Source organism: Halichoerus grypus, chromosome 8 (assembly GCF_964656455.1).
Source record: "Halichoerus grypus chromosome 8, mHalGry1.hap1.1, whole genome shotgun sequence".
In the NCBI taxonomy this organism is placed as follows: domain Eukaryota; kingdom Metazoa; phylum Chordata; class Mammalia; order Carnivora; family Phocidae; genus Halichoerus; species Halichoerus grypus.
Window position 1 is genome coordinate 114,590,364 of NC_135719.1, and position 20,899 is coordinate 114,611,262.

General features: G+C 39.9%; 1 protein-coding gene across 5 annotated transcripts in view; it reads left to right on the forward strand.

The window, feature by feature from the left end:
- The window catches only part of SYT16 (synaptotagmin 16), a 247,546-nt gene that overhangs the window by 187,201 nt on the left and 39,446 nt on the right, over positions 1–20,899 (forward strand). For 4 of the 5 annotated variants that reach the window (XM_036067722.2, XM_078053790.1, XM_036067723.2 and 1 more), the window contains one exon: positions 19,373–19,585. The exons of the other annotated variant lie outside the window; for it this stretch is intronic. In XM_036067722.2, coding sequence (XP_035923615.1) covers positions 19,373–19,585 — 213 coding nt within the window. The remainder of the gene's footprint in view (positions 1–19,372; positions 19,586–20,899) is intronic. 5 annotated transcript variants of the gene reach the window in all.

Sequence of the window (20,899 nt, forward strand, 5' to 3'; positions counted from 1 at the left end):
ATTATGGTGATAGGTGCTTTCCATGTTAGATGCTTTTGGGTTTCCAACTCCTCCCACTGAAGTGGGATGGGGCTAATTAATTACTGTTCTCAATCAATATTTATTGAGCAGTTGACACTGCTCCTGACACTACACTATCTTGGTTCTGAGATGCAGAGATAGGGACTCTGCTCCCACTTTTTAGGAGCCATCAGTCTGGAGGGAGTATGTGCAAGTAAATGGACAGTTTGAAATTATTTTGATTAGTGCTTTCATAGGGGTAAGCACAGAGGGCAGGTGGAGCAAGAATAAGGGAAAGGCTTAGATTTGTCTTTTGGTGGGTGGGGGGGGCAGATAGATCCTGCAGCAAATGAAGCCAGAAGCACTTTGAAGAGTGAGGTTGAATTGGGTGTGGAAGTTGGGGGCAGGCGAAGGTCATTCTGGGCAAAGAGACAAAATGTTGAGAATAAAGGAAGCATGTAACAGGTTGGGGAAGATGGGAACAGGATGGGCCAGGTGGGGGTTGTGGAGAAAGCCAGGCCAGAGGCAGGTATTGGATACATATATTAGTGTAGAGCTCAGTAAAGAGGGCTGGCAGAGCTCCTCTACTGGTCATCGTTGTGGAGGTGGTAGTTGGAGTTGTGGGTGGTTTGCAGGAAGACCAGGTGTACTGAACATAGTGCTCAGGGTGGAATCCTAAGGTCTGGTGCCAAGAGATGAGCAGGGAGGACCGGGGTGGGGAGGTGAAAGGACATGAGGCTGCATTGCTGTGGAAGACCAGGGAAGGAATGTCCTCAGTGGTGTCACATTCTGTGAGGGGGTAGTCAAGTAGAACTGAGAATCATCTGTTGTGTGCAGCAACAAGGGACAGGTCAGTGCACTTCTTAGACGCCTTTGCCACTGAGCTACAAAAGCAGGTGTCAGATGTTCCGAAAACACTAGTCCCTACATTAAGTGATTTTCAGGAGCATGGGCTTTTTGCCCCTCCAACCTAGTTATGGCAGGAACCCTGTTCACAAGGTTCATTCATTTATTGATGGACGTTACTGTTTACCATTGTATGCTGACATCAGGCCCTGGGCCGGGCATGTCATAGGGTCAGTACTGTCAGTACTGTTTATTAAGCAGATAGACTTTTATTTTTTTATTAAAATATAATGTATTATTTGTTTCAGGGGTACAGGTCTGTGATTCATCAGTCTTACACAATTCACAGTGCTCACCATAGCCCATACCCTCCCCAATGTCCATCACCCAGCCACCCCATCCCTCCCACCCCCATCTACTCCGGCAACCCTCAGTTTGTTTCCTGAGATTAAGAGTCTCTTATGGTCTGTCTCCCTCTCTGGTTTTGTCTTGTTTCATTTTTCCCTCCTTTACCCTATGATCCTCTGTCTTGTTTCTCAAATTCCTCATATCAGTGAGGTCATATGATACTTGTCTTTCTCTGATTGATTTATTTCCCTTAGCATAATACCCTCTAGTTCCAACCATGTCATTGCAAATGGCAAGATTTCATTTTTTGATGGCTGCATAATATTCCATTATATATATATATACCACATCTTCTTTATCCATTCTTCTGTTGATGGACATCTAGGCTCTTTCCATAGTTTGGCTACTGTGGACATTGCTGCTATAAACAGTGGGGTGCATGTGCACCTTTGGATCACTACATTTGTATCTTTGGGATAAATACCCAGTAGTGCAATTGCTGGGTCGTAGGGAAGCTCTATTTTCAACTTTCTGAGGAAACTCCATACTGTTTTCCAGAGTGGCTGCACCAGCTTGCATTCCCACCAACAGTGTAGGAGGGTTCCCCTTTCTCCACATCCTCACCAACATCTGTCGTTTCCTGACTTGTTAATTTTAGCCATTCTGACTGGTGTGAGGTGGTATCTCGTTGAGGTTTTGATTTGGATTTCCCTGATGCCGAGTGATGTTGAGCACTTTTTCATGTGTTTGTTGGCCATTTGGATGTCTCCTTTGGAAAAATGTCTGTTCATGTCTTCTGCCCATTTCTTGATTGGATTCTTTGTTCTCTGGGTGTTGAGTTTGGTAAGTTCTTTATAGATTTTGGATACTAGCCCTTTATCTGATATGTCATTTGCAAATATCTTCTCCCATTCTGTTAGTTGTCTTTTGGTTTTGTTGACTGTTTCCTTTGCTGTGCAAAAGCTTTTTATCTTGATGAAGTCCCCATAGTTCATTTTTGCCCTTGCTTTCCTTGCCTTTGGCGATGTTTCTAGGAAGAAGTTGCTGTGGCTGAGGTCGAGAGGTTGCTGCCTGTGTTCTCCTCTAGGATTTTGATGGATTCCTGTCTCACATTGAGGTCTTTCATCCATTTGGAGTCTATTTTTGTTTGTGGTGTAAGGAAATGGTCCAGTTTCATTCTTCTGCATGTGGCTGTCCAATTTTCCCAACACCATTTGTTGAAGAGACTGTCTTTTTTTCCATTGGACATTCTTTCCTGCTTTGTCAAAGATTAGTTGACCATAGAGTTGAGGGTCCATTTCTGGGCTCTCTATTCTGTTCCATTGATCTATGTGTCTGTTTTTGTGCCAGTACCATACTTTCTTGATGATTACAACTTTGTAATAGAGCTTGAAGACAGGAATTGTGATGTCACCAGCTTTGCTTTGCTTTTCTTTTTCAACATTCCTCTGGCTATTTGGGGTCTTTTCTGGTTCCATACAAATTTTAGGATTTATTATTTGAAAAAATTTGGTGGTATTTTGATAGGGATTGCATTAAATGTGTAGATTGCTCTAGGTAACATAGACATTTTCGCAATATTTGTTCTTCCAATCCATGAGCATGGAACGTTTTTCCATTTCTTTGTGTCTTCCTCAGTTTCTTTCATGAGTGTTCTATAGTTTTCTGAGTACAGATTCTTTGCCTTTTTGGTTAGATTTATTCCTAGGTATCTTATGGTTTGGGGTGCAATTGTAAATGGGATCAACTCCTTAATTTCTCTTTCTTCTGTCTTGTTGTTGGTGTATAGGAATGCCACTGATTTCTGTGCATTGATTTTATATCCTGCCACTTTCCTGAATTCCTGTATGAGTTCCAGCAGTTTTGGGGTGGAGTCTTTTGGGTTTTCCACATAAAGTATCATATCATCTGCAAAAAGTGAGAGTTTCACTTCTTCTTTGCCAAGCAGATAGACTTTTAAATAAGTGAATTTTTTGCATTCTCTCCCCACCCCTCATCTTGCTTCTAGGTGTGGCCTTAGCTCCACTCTTCAGTCTCTGACCAGGATGTAGGCAGGGTCTTTACAGGGCCCAAGTATGGCCAGGAGCATCCTCTTGCAGGCAGCTCTGATGGGTGGATTTTGCTGTTTGGAGTGAGGTTTGCAGATTCTGAGACCACACCCAAGCTTATCAGGCAAGAGTGCCACAGCCTGTGACTATCCTCTGCTTTGGGTAATGAGGGAAAAATTGTAATGGTATGTGTTCCATGATTTTGTCAATCCTACCTACTATGGATAAGCAGGGACTCTGGGTCCTGCTGTGATTTTCATTTGTTCTTTGTCATTTTGGTTTTGAGGCCCAGACTCAAACTGTTTCATAGATTCCTGGCACCTGGGGAATGGAGCACCTGTTATTTGTACATAAATTTGTATTTACCAAGCAAAATAATGTGATGGAGGGAATATGGACTTGGAGTCAGAGTTTGCACATTACTTAACTGTTGGGGACCTCAGTAACTTCATCTGTCAGGTCAGGATACCATAGCTGCCTCCAAGGATATTATAAGTTTTAAATGGGATGTTATATGTAATGCAATGAGTACATCAGAATGTTTAATAAATGTTGCTTGGAGTCCTTCTTTGCCTATAAACAATTGTTTTGCTCCTCACAGTAACCTTAAAAAGTAAAGGATCATTGTTTCCATTTGTATAGAAAAAATGGAAGCTCAGAGAACTTAAGTAACAAATGGCAAGTCACACAGCTAACAAGTGGCAGAACCTAAAACTTAAGTTTTTTGGTTCTAAATGCTTTGCTCTTCACTTCTGTTCTTCTTCAGTGAAGGAGAATATTTCTGGGTGTAAAGGAAAATTTGGATAGAATTCAGTTCAATTCAGCCAATTCTTTCAGTATGCTGACAGTGTCAAGGGCCTTATGCTCCATTTTGGGGTCGTAAAGGCCTAAGGCAGACTCTGCTTCCACTAACTCATGGTATTTCAGGGATAAGGCATGGGGGTCAATATGAATGATATGCTGTGAAATCAGAAAATAGTCATGATACTTGTGGCCACCGGATTCTTATACAATCATAAATTTCTTTTAAACTGAGAGGGCCCTAGGGGCACCTGGGTGGCTCAGTTGTTAAGCGTCTGCCTTTGGCTCAGGTCATGATCCCAGAGTCCTGGGATCAAGCTCCGCATCGGGCTCCCTTCTGGGCAGGAGGCCTGCTTCTCCCTCTCCCACTCCCCCTGCTTGTGTTCCCTCTCTCGCTGTCTCTCTCTCTCTCTCTCTCTGTCAAAAAAAAAAAAAAAAATCTTAAAAAAAAAAAAACACAAAAAACTGAGAGGGCCCTAAAAGATGAGGTGACTCATATTAGGTGTGCTATACGTGTATTTGGGTTCAGGGAGCAGCATCAGCTATGTATGAGGAGTCAAGGACATATAATCTGATTGGGGAAATAAGACTAAGTGAATAAAATATTAATAAGGATTTAAATAGCTATCCAAGAGGGAAGACCTATCAAAAGCAGTACATACTTATTTGCTTAATGAATTATGCAGAGAGCATTTATTGTAGGAATTCAGAGGAGAGAGATATAAAGTTCTTTGGGCAAGATTTCATAATTATGTGTTGAAAGAGGCAGATCTAGAATGGAGATCCCTTCACTATCACCTATAATACTCTTTGTACTTTATTACTATATTAGGCACAATCCTTCTGAGTGCAGGTGACAGAAAATTCAAAAGGGGCTTAAACACACACACATGCACACAATAGTTTATTGGCTCACATAAGTGAAAAGCCCAGTGGGTTATTCTGGATATAGGAATGATTGGCTCCCATTCACAGTGGGTATCAGGAATCTACAATTCTTGGTTCTTCTTTTTTTCGGTGTTGGCTTCTTTCTAAGACAGGCTATCCTCCAGGTGCTGGCAGATACAGGCTTACGTCCTACTAGCTTATCAACCCCAGCTGCAGGAATGGGAGTGCTCCTTTTCAATATTTCCAGCAAAGGCCAAGGGCTGGCTGTCATTGACCAGATTTGAGTTGTTTGCCTACCCTAAGATAAAGGTCAGCCTCACCCCACCTCATGGATTGAAATTTGGAAAAGAGTGGTTTCCTAAAAAGAAAATCAGGATGTCATTACCAAAAGAGAGAGAAAGATTCTAGATTTATACAGATAAACATCTGTATAATATAGCAGATATATAAAAGTTGGGAAATTTAAAAAAAAATTTTAATAATAAGAATCCAAACTTTTATGTGTTTACCCACATAGCAGGTGCTCTGCTCTTCATTTCTTTGTATAGATGCAGATTTATATCCTTTTTTTTTTTTTCCTGTTTGAAGGACTTCTTTTAGAATTCCTGTTTCATTGGTGATGAATTCTTTCTGAAAAGTCTTTATTTTCCCTTTGTTTTTGAAAGATACCTTCTCTGGGTATAGAATTCTGTCAGTGTTTTTCTTTTAGCACTTTAAAAATATTTCTTCACTGTGGGATTTCACAGTGAGAAACCTGCTGTTCTTATCTATACTCCTCTGCTCATAAACTGTCTTTTTTCCTTTGACTACTTTTTAAAAAAAAAATAAATGGACTATTTTTAGAGTAGTTTTATGTTTGTAGAAAAATTGGGCAAAAATTATGGAGAATTGCCATATACTCTCTCTCCTCCTGCCCAGTTTCTCCTATTATTAACATCTTGGATTGGTGTGGTACATTTGTTACAATTGACGAAACAAACTGATATATTACTACTAACTACAGTCCATAGTTTACATTAGGGTTCACTCTGTTGTTTTGTTCCCAATTATCTCTCACTGGTTTTTAGCTATTTGGTTATGGTGTGCCTTGGTGTAGTTTTCACCATACTTCTTGGACTTAGGATGTGTTGAGCTTCTTGAATTGGTGGGTTTATCACTTTCATCAAACATGGAGAAGATTGTCTGTCCATGCCTTTTTTCAGATTTTTTTTTTTCCTGCTCCTCTCCTTCCTTCAGGGTCTCCAATTACATGAAGACCTGAAGTTGTCCCCACTGCTCACTGGTTCTCTGTTCAAATTTTACAGTGATTATATTTCTCTGTGTCATTTTGGATAGGTTTCTATTGCTACGTTTTCAGGCTCACTAGTCTTTCTTTCTGGAGTGCACAATCTGCCATTAATTCCAATCAATGTAGTTTTTCATCTTAGTGTAGTTTTCATCTCTAAGTTTCATTTGAATCTTTCATCTCTCTATAATGTTCAGTCTTTCTTTTTTAGTTTCTTGAATATATGGAATATAGTGATATTTATTGTTTTAGTGTCCTTGCCTACAAATTCTGTTATCTGTGTGATTTCTTAGACCATTTCAATTGATTGGCTTTATCTTCACTATGGGTGATATTTTTCTGCTTCTCAGCATGCCTAGAAATGTTGGATCAGATGGCGTACATTGTAAATTTTACCTTGTTGCATGCTGGATGTGTAACTCTTCTTGAGCTTGGTTCTGGAACATGGATAAGTTACTTGGAAACTGTTTGATCCTTTCAGGTCTTGGTTTTAAACTTTGTTAGGTAGGGCTGAAGTAATGTTTTATCTCGGGCTAATTGCTCCTTCCTACTGAGGCAAAAACCTCCCAAGTAGTTTAACTAATGCCCCACTAATGAGGGGGTTTTCTATGCTTGCTATTTGAACCAGGCAATATTCCTGGATCTGTGTGAGCTCCAGGTACTGTTACCTCCAATCATTTCCATTAATTCTTTCTATGGCTTCAATATTTTTCCTCACATGCACTTATCAGTGTTTGTCTGAAGACTCCAAATACAGCAGATCTCTGAGTTCTCTTTGTAGCTCTCGTCTTCAGTACTGTTTTAGCAAGTCCTCACAGTCTTGGCCCCCTAAGTCCATCTCCTCAAATCAGGGAGAACATCAGCTTTGCCTCAAAACTTTCTTCAGGCAGTCAGTTTGGGTAAGCATAGAACTTACTCGCTTATTTCTCATCTCTCAGGAATCCCTGTTTTTAGTTGCTTAATGTTCAATATTTTCAGAACCATTGTTTATGTCCAGGTTTTTAGTTGTTTCACATGTGAGGCTAAATTTAGTACTTGTTATTTCATCTTGATTAGAGGCAGACGTCCCCTTGATGAACCCTTAATAATTGAACGGTTGACCTTGGCTTCTCTTGGATTTTTTTTTTAACGTGGAAAGTTCAATCTCTTGACATTTCATTTCTTGCTTTCCAACACATGCCCTTCATTTATCTTTCTTGTCTTACGGTGCTTTTGAGACCTCCAGTACAGAATTGCAAGGAAGTGATAACATCAAGTGTTCTTGTCTTTTATAGTCTCTAAGGAATGTTAAAGTTTACTTTTGATTGTGATGCATGGTAGATTTTCTTTTTCAGGTGGAGAAAATTTCTTTCTATTCCAAGTTACTGAGAATCATTGTCATGAATGGGTGTTGAAACCTATTTAATGATTTTCCACATCTGTTGAGATGATTATACATTTTCATATTTAATCTATTAATGTGGTTAAGTACATTTAAGAGATTTTCCTGATGCTTAAACTTCTTTGCATGTCTGTTATAAATTCTTACTCTCAATGTATTTGTTTTTGATATATCATAAATTTTGTTTGCTGCTTAGTTTATAATATTTGCAACTAGCATTATAAGAGATTGATCTACTATATAAATTCCCTTATTGAGTTTATAGCTATCCTTAAAAAGTGATACAAGAAGTCTTTCCTTCTAGAATGGCTTATATAAAAGAGCAGTTACCTGTTAACTGTAAGTTGGAAAAAGTTATACAAAACCATCTGGATGTGATGTGTCACTTTTTGAATTTTTTTCTACCTGTTACTTCTTTAGTGGTTATCAGTCTATACGTTATCTATTCTTTTTAAAATTGTTAAAACTTGTTTGTGTTCTCTTGTGATTTTTAAATGTCCATTATATCTATAAATGTGTTCTTTGTCTTAAGCTTGTCAGTGGCTTATCTTTAAGAGACTGTCTTCATCTTCCCTAGTTTCTAATGTTTTCTTTGTATTAACTTTTTTATTAATATCTACTTCTTACCTTTTTTATTTCTTCCATGTACTTTGCTTTGGTTTAAACTGTTGATCAATAACATCTTGAACTGACCATTTATCATATTAATTTTTCAGTCTTTTTCTTGATTTCTAATATATACCTTAAATGAATCCATAAATTTCTTTTAAGTACCATTTTAAATATATCCCACAAGTGTATGATATGTGATGTGTTCATTATTTTTCAGTTATAAATATTTTATCATTCCAATTAGGGTTTCTTCTTTGACCCATCAATTATTTAAAAATGTGTATTCTGGTTTCCAAAAGGCATTTTTTAATTTTTAAAAAATCTTTTATTTCTAACTGTATTGAGATTAGAATGTGGTATAATTACATTTTTGAGGCTCCCTCTGTGGCCTAATACATGGCTAATTTTTGTAAATCTTCCACATATTTAAATCACTATGTGTTCTTAGATTGTTTTCCATCTCACCTCAAGACAGTTTAATACCTCTTGTGTATTATGTTCTGTGTGTTTTCAGGTTAGCTCATCTTTAGAAGGGGTATGTTTGTGCTTGGTGAAGGGTGTAATCCTACGCTGCCTTATGGAAGTATTCCTATAGCGCAATTTTGCACTTCTGTTGGGTCTCCTGGATTTCATAGGTGCTTACCCATTTCCCTTATTAATTTCTTACCTTCAGATGTCTGTGCTGTGTTGGTACTATGTCTCTGTGAGAGGTAGACTTGATGTTTTTATTTCTCATAGAATAATTTTTTTCTTATTTACAACCCCAGTGGGTAGTAATCTTCCTTGCTACTTGTCTAGGTCCAAACTGTTAGCTGAAATTTACTAGTCCCCTCTTCATAGAAAGGGCAGCCTCTATTAAAGAGTAGTAGCTTTATGCTAGGGTCCTGGATCCAGCCTTGCATGAACCCAAGGCCTTTAATATCCTAGATATCAGCCAAACAAGTTGGTTACCCCTCTGGGATAATACCAGGTATCTTTTGAATTTTATCAGCATTTCTTTTTTTTTTTTTTTTTTAAGATTTTATTTATTTATTTGACAGAGAGAGAGAGACAGCGAGAGAGAGAACACAAGCAGGGGGAGTGGAAGAGGAAGAAGCAGGCTTCCCGCAGAGCAGGGAGCCCGATGCGGGGCTCGATCCCAGGACTCTGGGATCATGACCTGAGCCGAAGGCAGATGCTTAACGACTGAGCCACCCAGGCGCCCTTTATCAGCATTTCTATGAGTTTGTAGCAGGAGGAGTTTTATATGGCCTCAGACTTCCAAAAGCTGGTCTAATTTTTAAAGATGAATAAACTGAAGTTCACCCAAGATCACCCAGTTGGGAAGTGTCAAGAGCTGGGATAAAAACCTGTGTATGACTTGCTTCTCTTTGGTATTCTTCCCACTTTGCATTTGCCTCTGTATGATATTTGTGATAGTTAATTTTATGTGTCATTTGATTGTGCCACAGGTGCCAACATAGGGGATCAGATATTATTCTGGGTGTATCTGGGAGGATGTTTCTGGAGGAGATTAACATTTGAATTGGTAGGCTGTGGAGAGCAAACTGCCCTCCCGAATGTGGGTGGGCCTCACCCAATCCATTGAAGACCTGAATAGAGCAGAAAAGCTGAGTAAGAGAGAACTTTGTCTGCCTGACTGCTTGAACAAAAACATCGGTCTTCACCTGATCTTGGACTAGAATGTACACCATTGGCTCTCCTTGTTCTCAGGCCTTCAGTCGGCCTGGAACTATCCCACTGGTCTCCTGGGTCTCCAGCTTGCCAGTTATAGACCTCGGAACTTCTCAGCCTCCGTAATTGTATGAGCCAATACCTTATAATAAATAAATACAAATCGTATATCTCCACCATTGGTTCTGTTTCTCTGAATAATCTGGCTAATACACTACTGTACTAATTTTAAGTTCATTTGTTTATTCATTATTGAAGGATTTGCTTTATTCCTAACAGTGTGTTAGACACTAAGGGGTTAGAGTAGAGAAGAATGAATTAAGACCACAAATTCCTTGAACATGTTAGAGGAGTCACAGCCATATAAACCCATTTAGAAAACGTAAGTAAGATAAATAACAGGAGGTAAGCTCTACATGGCAGTTAAGAATATGGATGGAACAAGGGACATTATTATACTCAGGGCAACATTTCTAATTCAGTGGTGCCTGGCTTGTTCAGGTGGTTCCATGCTGAAAATTGATGTGATTTTGGTGGCACCCCATGCAATTTTGATGTATGTATTTTCATCACGAAGCAGGACTCATTTTGCCAGTGGAAAATATGACTAGATGATGTAAGCCATATAACATAGTATGAGTATGCATATCCATGACAAAACAACTAAGGAAAGAAGCATGATTAGCTACTTCATTTCTCTGTTAATTTTTTTTTTTAACCTGCTTGTGCATGTCAGCATATGGGATAACAGGCACCCAAGGGACAGAAACTTCATGGGAAAAGTCAAACATTTGGAAAATTTTCCATTAACTTTTCTGCAAATGGAGAGAAGTTATTCATTATCTATCAGTGGCATCATTGAGGGCTGCTATTCTAATTTATGCATACCACCATTGAATATATGATGTATGAATTGTGTGCCTTTTCTTGGAACATGGTTTTTATTTTTCTTCTAAAAAAGCTCTTACTTAGCCAAGTGAGCATTTTTAACCTATTTCTTTTCAGTTATCATGATATATTTGGATATATTTGGATATATTTACTGTAGATTTGGTATCGAGGAGAGTTTGAGACAGGCTTATAGAAATTATCTCTGTAGCTTAACTAGGCTCTATTGCAAGATAAAACAATAGCTTTGGAAGCTTCCTTGAGAATGATTTGCAGCATGGAATGGAAAGATGAGTGAATGAACTGAATAGCTAGAATTTAAAAAACTCACAACACCTGCACATCTCAAGATCCGTTTATTATCTCTCTCAGCCTTCGTTACCCATCCGAGGCCCTTCATTTTAGTATCCATGGCAATGGAATTTGTTTTTTGTCTTCCTAATCAGAACATTTGTAAATTAAAATGTTGATTCACATTTGCTTGTAAGGATTCATTGGAGTGACAGAAAAGTGTTGGGGGTTGGGGAAAAGAAAGCAAGAGCGACCATTCTGGTTTTATGTTTTCTCTGCATGTGCAGAAATTTAATTATCAGGTCACCACAGTTCTCAGCAGAGTAAATTACAGTCTTGGCCATTCATTTGTATGTAAATGCCACTACAGCAGGAAAACAACACAACACTTGGGTCCTATCAAGAAATTCCCTTGTTGGAGGTATGTGTATTAGAGAGCAGAGCTGAAAAGAGTCAGGGAGGTTAACAGTTTAGTACTTGCTCTTGTCCAGGTGAGCCCTGTTGCAGTGATGAACCTGAAAGTGATTGTCAAAGTCAAGTGTTCAGGAAACATTTGTAGTTGAGAGAGTCAGATAATGAGAAATGAGGGCCTAGTGAGTATGGATACAGGTCTGTTCAGAATACTGCCTATTACAGTACAGCCTTTGTGTGATCCCCATAGCCTGAGCCAATCACCCCACCCCTGATGCTCTCACGATGCTTCCTTTCTTATCTTGGATGAGTTTGGGCCTGGTGGGGAAGAGAAGTAAGTTACTTTTTGTTTTAGCACACAATTACATTATTAGTTGATTCCTTTGATCTTTTGGAGTACTGGCTTCATACTTTGTTCTGTTGGGTTTGTTTCAGTTTTACTTTTAGTCTTAGCTCTAAGGTTGATCTGTCTAGAGTTTTAATGGAATACCTGGGGTCTCTAACTTGGCCAGATTCAAACTCTTGACTCCTGAAATAGGCTGCGGCCCAAATGTCTGCTCAGATTATTTAGCCCTGTAGCTGTTACTTTTGGGGGTTTCTTGGATTCTTTCCCCTGCATTCATATTTCAGGTTTCAGGCAAGTGTTTGCCAAGTTCATATGCAGATTTTGGAGTTCTTTTTCTGTTCCCTCCTTTATGGTGTTTCCCCCTATATTTTCGGCTGCCCTGAATTCTGTCCTCTGACACCTTAAGTCAATAAGGCTTCTGTGTCTCCCAGAGTCCTAGATGCCCTGTACTTCATAGACTTGGCGGTACTTTTAGCAGAAAAGCAATGTAACCATGTATCTCTCCCAGGGAAGTTTCCTTCTTTCAAAAGTTGGAACCTCTGCAGATTGTCCCTGCTCTTGTTTACTTCTCTGTGCCTTCAAATAGTTGAATTAAATTTTTTTTCATGAATTTATAATTGTTATTCGTAGATGAGTTCAGATCACTTATTCTGCTGTTATCAGAACTCGAATCTTCGATGTTGTAACTTTTCTCTGATATAGTGATCTGTAACTAGTTTTAATAAAAGATTTTCTTTTTGACTCACATCTGTTACAAGTGCCATCTCTTTGTGCATATAGGAAATGGAGTCATCAAAATATCTCACACAAGGTTCAGGGTGACAAAGCAGGTGTGCACAGTCCTTCCTCTGGTGTTAGTCCTTTGCCACTAATTAGCTATTTGACTATAGGTGAGTCCCTTAAGTAACCTCAGACCCAGTTTCTGTTCTGTAGAATGAGGGAGTTGGGTTATATCAATGTTTTTCAAACTTTTAAAAAGTGTCAGGGCTCCTATTTTTTCCCCAACAGAATCTTATAAAAATATAAATAATATTAGAACAAAATGGCCCTGATTCTAAAGAATGTATGGCCCAACCTACTCAGCGCAGCCGCCCATATGTCCACTTTTGTAGTGGCCTTGAAACTCCTTTGTGGAACCCTAGACTTCCACAGAACATAGTCTGAAAAAAACCCCTAAGGCTGGATAATAAATAAAAATCTTTTTCTCTCCTACCTGAATCCAATAATGGCTAGATGGTGTTTCTAGAAATGTGGCCACTTTCTTAGGATCTGAAATGGGCAGTTGTCTCATTTGACCTCCCTTCTACTTTTTCACTTTAACCAACTTGCTGTTATTTCCATCCTTATCCAGCCACCCTGGGCAGACGTTCGCTGTGGGTATTTGAGAAATCTAGTATATAAGGGATTTCCTGCAATTGTAGCTAAAAGTAGCACCCAGGTACTGCACCACTGAGCACAACCCTTCCCACCTGTCTCCACTTCCCATGTATAAGATATGAGCAGTACTTCCTTCCACCTAATTGCTCCTATGTGGGTGGGAACAAATTAATAAGCTCAGAGCTGCACTGATCATTTACAAATTCTAACTCCATCTGTGAAATAGCAGACAGGCTTAAGAAATCCTCCCCTTGTATCACCACTTGGTTGTTTTGTTGCCTTAAAAGAAACAAGAAAATGAGCAGGCATTGGGCACTGCCCACATCCAGCCAGGATTGCCAACTCTTCGAGAGCACTGCACCTCCAGGCTTGAGAAAAAGGATAGTGAGGTAAAGAAGGTAACACAATTCACATTATCGGCTTTCTCTTCTCCTCTCCCAGCCCTTGTTTCTTCCACCTTTCCCCTACAACAACCCTGATGATGAGTTTTCAAGTTAGACCCTGCAAGAACAGGCACATTCTTTCCTTCGCATGTAAATGCAAGGCTTCATAAAAGGGTTTCCAACCAGGGCACTGCCATGATGGGGGTACTAATACTAATACTAATACTACTAATAAAACATTTTTGAATATATCATATACCAGGCATGTGCTAAGTGGTGTATTTCATTTATTTTTTCAAAAGATTTTATTTATTTATTTGAGAGAGAGAGAGAGAACAAGCAGGGGGAGTGGCAGAGGGAGAGGGAGAAACAGGCTCGATCCCAGACTCCTGGGATCATGACCCAAGCCGAAGGCAGACGCTTAACCAACTGAGTCACCCAGGCGTAATTTATTTCACTTAGTTCTCTCAACAACATTAAGAAGTAAGGAATCTCAAAATAAGGACACCAGAATTCAGAAAGAATAAGGAACTTGCTTAGGTCTCAGACTAGCAAATGGAAGATCCCAAATTCAAAACTAGGCAGCTTGGCTCCGGATTCCACACTCTTCACCACTCTGGCCTTGACTGGCAGGCAGATTCTGTGGCTCTGGGGCCCCACCGTCTTTACTTAAATGTGAAAGATAAAGATGGCCTTGCTCTGCCCCTTCCTACTTAAACTAGAAAAAAAAAATCATTAAAAATTAGAGGGAGGGACATTCTGACTCCGTTGCAGTAGGAGTTTGGTATTGATGGGTCTTCAGTCAGCCCTGTCTACCTTTCCAGGACAAACTTCCTGCCAGTGCAAGAATCCCACAGTAGCACCTCGGCAGTGTGTGAACAAAGGCATGAAGCTGGGTGGCCAAGCATCAGAAAGGTTGCAGAAGAGTCTGCCTTCTCTTTGGTGGTGGAGATTTGGGTGCTATCTATGATCCCTCTGTATTCTGTGTTGGAGTGAAATGAACAATCTCAACTTTAAGATGTATCCACATCCATGGTAACTGTCCAATTTTTTCCCTATTATTTTAGCAAGCTAATTGGATGAAGGGGTGAAGATTTTAATACAAATTGCCACTGTGTTATTTCCCAGGTACTTAGCATGAAAGAGGTTTTAACTTGTTATTTATAGGGTGTTTCAGAAAGTACTATCTTATCTCTGAAATAATTGTCACAACTGAGATGAGATTTTGTGATTTTCAAAAATTTAAGTTGAATGAAATCCAGATCACCTATTTAGTTGTTGACATAGGCTCATTACAAGGCAAGTAGCAGGAATCTTTTAAAAAGATGCTTATAGGGGCTCCTGGGTGGCTCAGTTGGTTAAGCGCCTGCCTTCGGCTCAGGTCATGATCCCAGGGTCCTGGGATCGAGCCCCCTGCTTCTCCCTCTCCCTCTGCCTGCAGCTCCCCCTGCTTGTGCTCTCTCCCTCCCTCTGTGTCAAATAAATAAATAAAATCTCTAAAAAAAAAAAAAAAAAAGATGGTTATAAAAATTCTTTCCAGCTCAACCTATGTGATTTTGTGTTTTTAGTGATAAAACAAAGTTGTGTAGATTTTGACCAGGATTTAAGAAAGTTTTTTTTTTTTTTTCTCTTGAGGCAGCAGATGGTAGAGGGAGCATTATGTTCATTTACATTGACTTTGGAGCAATATAGCCTGGGTTTGAATCTCGGTTCCGCTATCTACTAACTGTTATGACTCTGGCAAATTACTAACCTCACTTTGTCTCAGTTTTCCCATCCACAGAATGGGAATGATAAAGTACCTATTCTTTAGGTTATTGTAAAGAGTAAATAAGTTAAAATATGTAAAGTTCTAGAATAGTGCCTGCACAGGACACAGGCTGTATATGGAATTGCTTTTATTATTGTAATAGTGCCGCTAGTAACTTATGTAGCTGCCGAGAGGTTTTTAGGAAGGATGGCGGGTTTCATTTTTAAATGGAGAATTCCCTGAGATGCTTGGGGAGTGAGGCTTAGAATAGCACATGCAGTTTTATTTATAATCTCATGAGGAGCAATAGGCCAGTTATGCTGCAGCCTGCCTGTATGTATTCATTCCCACAGGGGTTACTGCTCTTCTCTTCTCACAGAGGAAGCAACCTCCTGGCAGATTTCAGGGTGGAAGAGGCAGAGCACCCTCACTCACTCTGAAAAGTGAACTAGGTATGGCTCTAGTGTCCTCACACAATAACGTTTGATGATATGCACATTAGCTAAAAACATAGGTTCTGTGTGCAAGTCCCATTTTGTTACTTTGCTAACTTTGTTGCTAACTTACTTGCTTAGGGCAAGTTACTTAACTTTCTGTACCTCTGTTTTCCATCTCTGTGATGGGAATAATAATGATCCTTACTTCATGGTGTTGCTGTGATGGTTAAATGGGATAATATATGGAAAGTCCCAAGAAGGTGTCTGGAATGTAGTATATGTTTAGTGAAATGGAAATCTTTCCTCTGTGGATGATCAGTGACTCACTGGGGAAAAAAAACCTCAGGGATCATATAATGGTAAATTAATGAATTCTAAAAAAATTAATGAATTTCAATTATTGATTTTATAGATGAGGAAATATCCACTCACTCAATTTGAGACTGATGACTATGACTACTTACATTTAAAAATCTGACCTCGTAATATAAATGGAATGGAATCTCAGACTTAGAACGCCAATGAATTCCTCATCCAAATAACCCTCCCATGCATATATCCCCCTAACTCCTTCCCAGGTGCTTAGCTGGTCCCTTGCTCTAATGGTGAAGGGAGTTTAATTTTGCTCCATTGGTCTCTGGGTCTCTCTCATATGTGATGGTCTGTCCCACAACAGGTGCTTTGCACAGTATGTTGAGACATGGGAAGACTGCCTCTTGTGATGGTTTTTTAGTATTAGTGGAGCATCTAGTGTCCTTTTTTTTTTTTTCAATAACCTAAAGAAATCTAATTTTATTTTATTATGTTATGTTAATCACCATACATTGCATCATTAGTTTTTGATGTAGTGTTCCATGATTCATTGTTTGCGTATAATACCCAGTGCTCCGTGCAGTACGTGCCCTCTTTAATACCCATCACCAGGCTAACCCATCCTCCCACCCCCCTCCCCTCTAGAACCCTCAGTTTGTTTTTCAGAGTCCATCGTCTCTCATGGTTCATCTGCCCCTCCGATTTTTTGTTTAATGTTACGTTAATCACCGTACATTACATCATTAGTTTTTGATGTAGTGTTCCATGATTCATTGTTTGCATATAACACCCAGTGCTCCATGCAGTACGTGCCCTCCTTAATACCCATCCCCAGGCTAACCCATCCCCCCACCCCCCTCCCCTCTAGAACCCTCAGTTTGTTTCTCAGAGTCCATAGTCTCTCATGGTTCGTCTCCCCCTCCGATCTAGTGTCTTTTGACACAGCTTTTCAAGTCTTACTGGTGCTGGTCACAGCCAACAGAATTGAGTGAGCTGACAGTGATGTGCTCTTGTATTCTTGGATCAGCTGCTTCATAAAAGAGCAAAACAGATCCAGTGTTGACATTAGGAAGTTTGGAGTCAGAAAACTTAGATCTAGAGAAGACCTGGGAAAGGATCCAGACATTAGAAATGATCCGACAGGTTAAGAGATTTGACCGCAGGGACTGAGCTGGTTGATGTGAGCATACAGAAGGTTCTTTCCACTGCCTCTCTCTGGTTCTTCAGAATAATAATTAGAAACATGGCCTCTAGAGACAGGCTACCTTGATTCAAATCTCAGTTCTACCCTTTATTGGGAGTATAATCTTCAGCCAGTTGTAGACTTTTCTTTTTCTCGATTTTCTCACTTGGAAAATGAGAGCAATAATGGGTGTTTCATGTGGATTAAATGAGATAATATGTGTAAGGCACTTAGGACAGTTCCTGGCACATAAACAAACAAACAAATAAGTGATTATTATTATTACTAATCTTCTAAACAAACTCAGGAATATCAACTCTTAAATAAGACAGAGAATAGATGTTTTGACCAGGCTGGTATTTAAAGTATTTTCTCTCACTTAAAAAGTGTTTTTATAATTTTTTCTTAGCTTCTGATTCAGAAGTGATCTTCAGGACCCATCTGTGAATTAATAACCATACTCTTCCCAAGAATTACTGTATGAGTTTTGGATGGAAGGAACAAATTTCTAAAAATAATTTCCCATTGGGGCTCCAGGGTGGCTCAGTCAGTTAAGTGCCTGACTCTTGATTTTGGCTCAGGTTGGGATCTCAGGGTCGGGAGATAGAGCCCTCTGTCTGGCTCCATGCTGGGTGTGGAACCTGCTTAAGATTCTCTCTCTCTCTCTCCCTCTCTCCCAACCCCCTCCCAACTCTCTCTCTCTATCTGAAAAAAAAAAAAACATTATTTATAATTTCTAGTTTACTTTCAGCAAATATTTACAGAGTAGCCTGCCGTATGCCTGGCATGGAGATAGGGCCTGAAGGGATGGGAAGGTGGGCGATCCGTTGTGCCTCTTACTCTCCTGACGTGTACAGGTTAGGTGGAATGGTTGGGAATGAAATAGGTAAATCTGTCACAAGGCTGGAGGGAACACTGATAGGGCAGGGCTGACAGCTATTTTACAGCTCATGGAAGAAGCCCTGAACCTGATTTAAGGGGTGAGTGAAAAGCTTTCTAGAAGTGATGCCTATACTGAGTCCTGATGATGAGCTAGATTCTTGACTAGTCCAGACAGGGGTTGGGGGAAAATATTCCGGGCACAGGGAACCCTGAGTGAGTATGTGTGGGTGGGGAGGGTGGGGGGTGCTCAGGCTTGGGAGAAAACACTGGATGTTCACCAGTTTCTTCAAGATTTAACAAGCATTTGTTAAGCCCTTACTATGCAACAGGCATTGTTTTACATAATGGAGAGACATCAGGTACCAAAACAAATGATGTCTTTATTTTCATGGAAGTCATGGGGGGAGAAGAGAGGAATAGAAGTGTTTTGAAGAAAATTGCTAAAGGTGGGACAATGAGGCCGAGTTTAGGATGAAATGACAGTGGAGCTGACACCTCAGTGGTGAGAGGAGCCAGCCAGGAAAACACCAGGGGCAGGAGGGTTCCAGGCAGAAGAACAACAAAGACAAAAAACTCAAAGGGAAGAACCATCTTGGCTTGTTGGAGAAACTGAAAGGACCAGTGAGCTGATATGGGGAAAGTGGTACAAATAATTCAAAGGGTGTTTGGGTTGGGTTGTTGGTGCTGAGAAAGACATCAGAACATTATAATAAAAACTAGTTTTGTTTTGTATAAATTGCATACACTACTGTGGGTGTCTCTTCAAAACTAGGATACTATTGGAAGTTCTCAGTTGCAAGTATGTCTTCTCTGGAGTGGGGCTTGGCTCTTTGTGTTTTAATAAGAGATGAGGCTAAGAGCATATTTTCTGTCATCATTGTCAAATGTCCTGTTCCCAGTTATAAGCACATGTCAGCAACGCAACAAATCAGCAGGGCTGCCCTGCTCAACAAAAGGTCTTATTATGTCAACTAGGGGTGTCCTGATGGTTCCTCCTGGGTTCCAGCCATGTATTTCTACTTGCCCACATAAGCTTTATTTTCCTGTTTTATTTCTTTGGACTCAAAGTTGTGTTTCAAAAAATTCTTTAAAATCTTTCTGTCTGGTTTGGGCCTGCTTTATCCAGACTAATCATTCATGTTCTTCCATATTCTTCTATTTCTCTGGATTATTGCTCTCTGAATTCTTGTGAGCCCCACATGAGACTCACGGCTCTTGTTTGCTCCCAGTTAACAGCTTTGGAGATGATGAAGAGCCATGCACATCTTCTGACAGTGACGAAGAGGTGATCAAACAATTTGAGATTTCTGTGTCCCGGTCCCAGAGTTTCCATTCAGAAGCATCTGAAAAAGGAAAGCAGGTGGGATTGGAACAAAAATCAAAATTCAGCCACCTGCTCTCTATCCATGAGGAGGATAACACAGAAGTGTCTGCCTGTGAAGGTATTCTTTGCATGAAACACTTTCTTTATCTAGAACAGGGAAGGACAATGGTAAGAACACCTTTGAGTCAATCACTATACTTGTATCTAGGGTCCAGAGAGGAAAAGAAAATGGGGCAAGACCTAGAGGCTGGAACAGAGTAAAGGGGTTCTTTCAAACCTCATAGAGGGGATGTCATGCAGGGAACTGGGAGAAGGAATGGATAAGAAGTGCCAAAATCTTGACCCCTGATTTGTGGGACTCCTTCCTTCCTTACAGGTTATCATTTGGTATATTTTGAACACTAATGGTTAGAGCTAGCATGGTATTTATTAAACTTTATAAAATCTTAATCTCTTCTGATAAATATAAACATTTCACATAACTTGTTTGCTGACATTGAGATTCTGTGCCTTTTCTCTCATTTGGAGTCAGAGTCTATTTTCTAGTTATCTATATAGCCTCAGACAATTTTTGAAATCTTTCTTTTAGTAGTTCGTATTATTAAAGCCACAGGTATGTTTTATCTTTCAAATAAAAACATGCATTACAGAAATGTTGAATAACCTTTTCCAAACGGCACACATAGCCCGCACATCTGCCCTCATTCCCTGTAGTTTCTGTCGCCCCCCCCCGCCCCCCGCCTCCATCCCCTGCCCCACAGGAGAACTGCTTGCTGAGCAAGAGCAGCGTCTTCTGCCATTCTCCAGCGTCTTCAGACTGAGCACCTTCCACAGTGGGGAGGGGAAGTACTCTGAGGTAGAGTAAGCACAGCTTGTGGCTTGTTATGGTGGGTTGGCCTTGTGAAGAATCCTCCCTCCACACCACTCACACAAAACAACCTGGCAAAAGAACAGTAAAATATTTCTTAGTGCTTTCCCTAGTGAAGGTCAGGCATTTCCCTGACTCTCTTATGCCCAGAACCCTGAGTAGGCACAGGATATTGAAACAGGGAAGGGTTTGTGAATCGTATGAGGTAGAAAGCTAGAAGAAATGTCACACCGCCCGCTTAAGTGACATGGTCTAAATGACCTGTGCTCTCTAATCTTGTCCTTCTTTCCTTTGGACACATGGTCAGTCAAACCAATGGGGGCGTAGTTGTAGGTCTTCCATATTTTGCAACACTTAGCAATAGAAAGAGAAAAAGGAGATTCCAAGATTGAGAGAAGATAACAGAGAAGGAATGTCTGGTTTGATGAGGTGGATGAGGCAGCCCGAAAAAGAACAAAGTAAAAATTTTAAAAAGGAAAATATACAGAAAGAACCTTATTTATTTGTCAGCAGAAATGTAATAATTTGCTGTCATGTAATTGTACTTATTGATATGGGCCAACA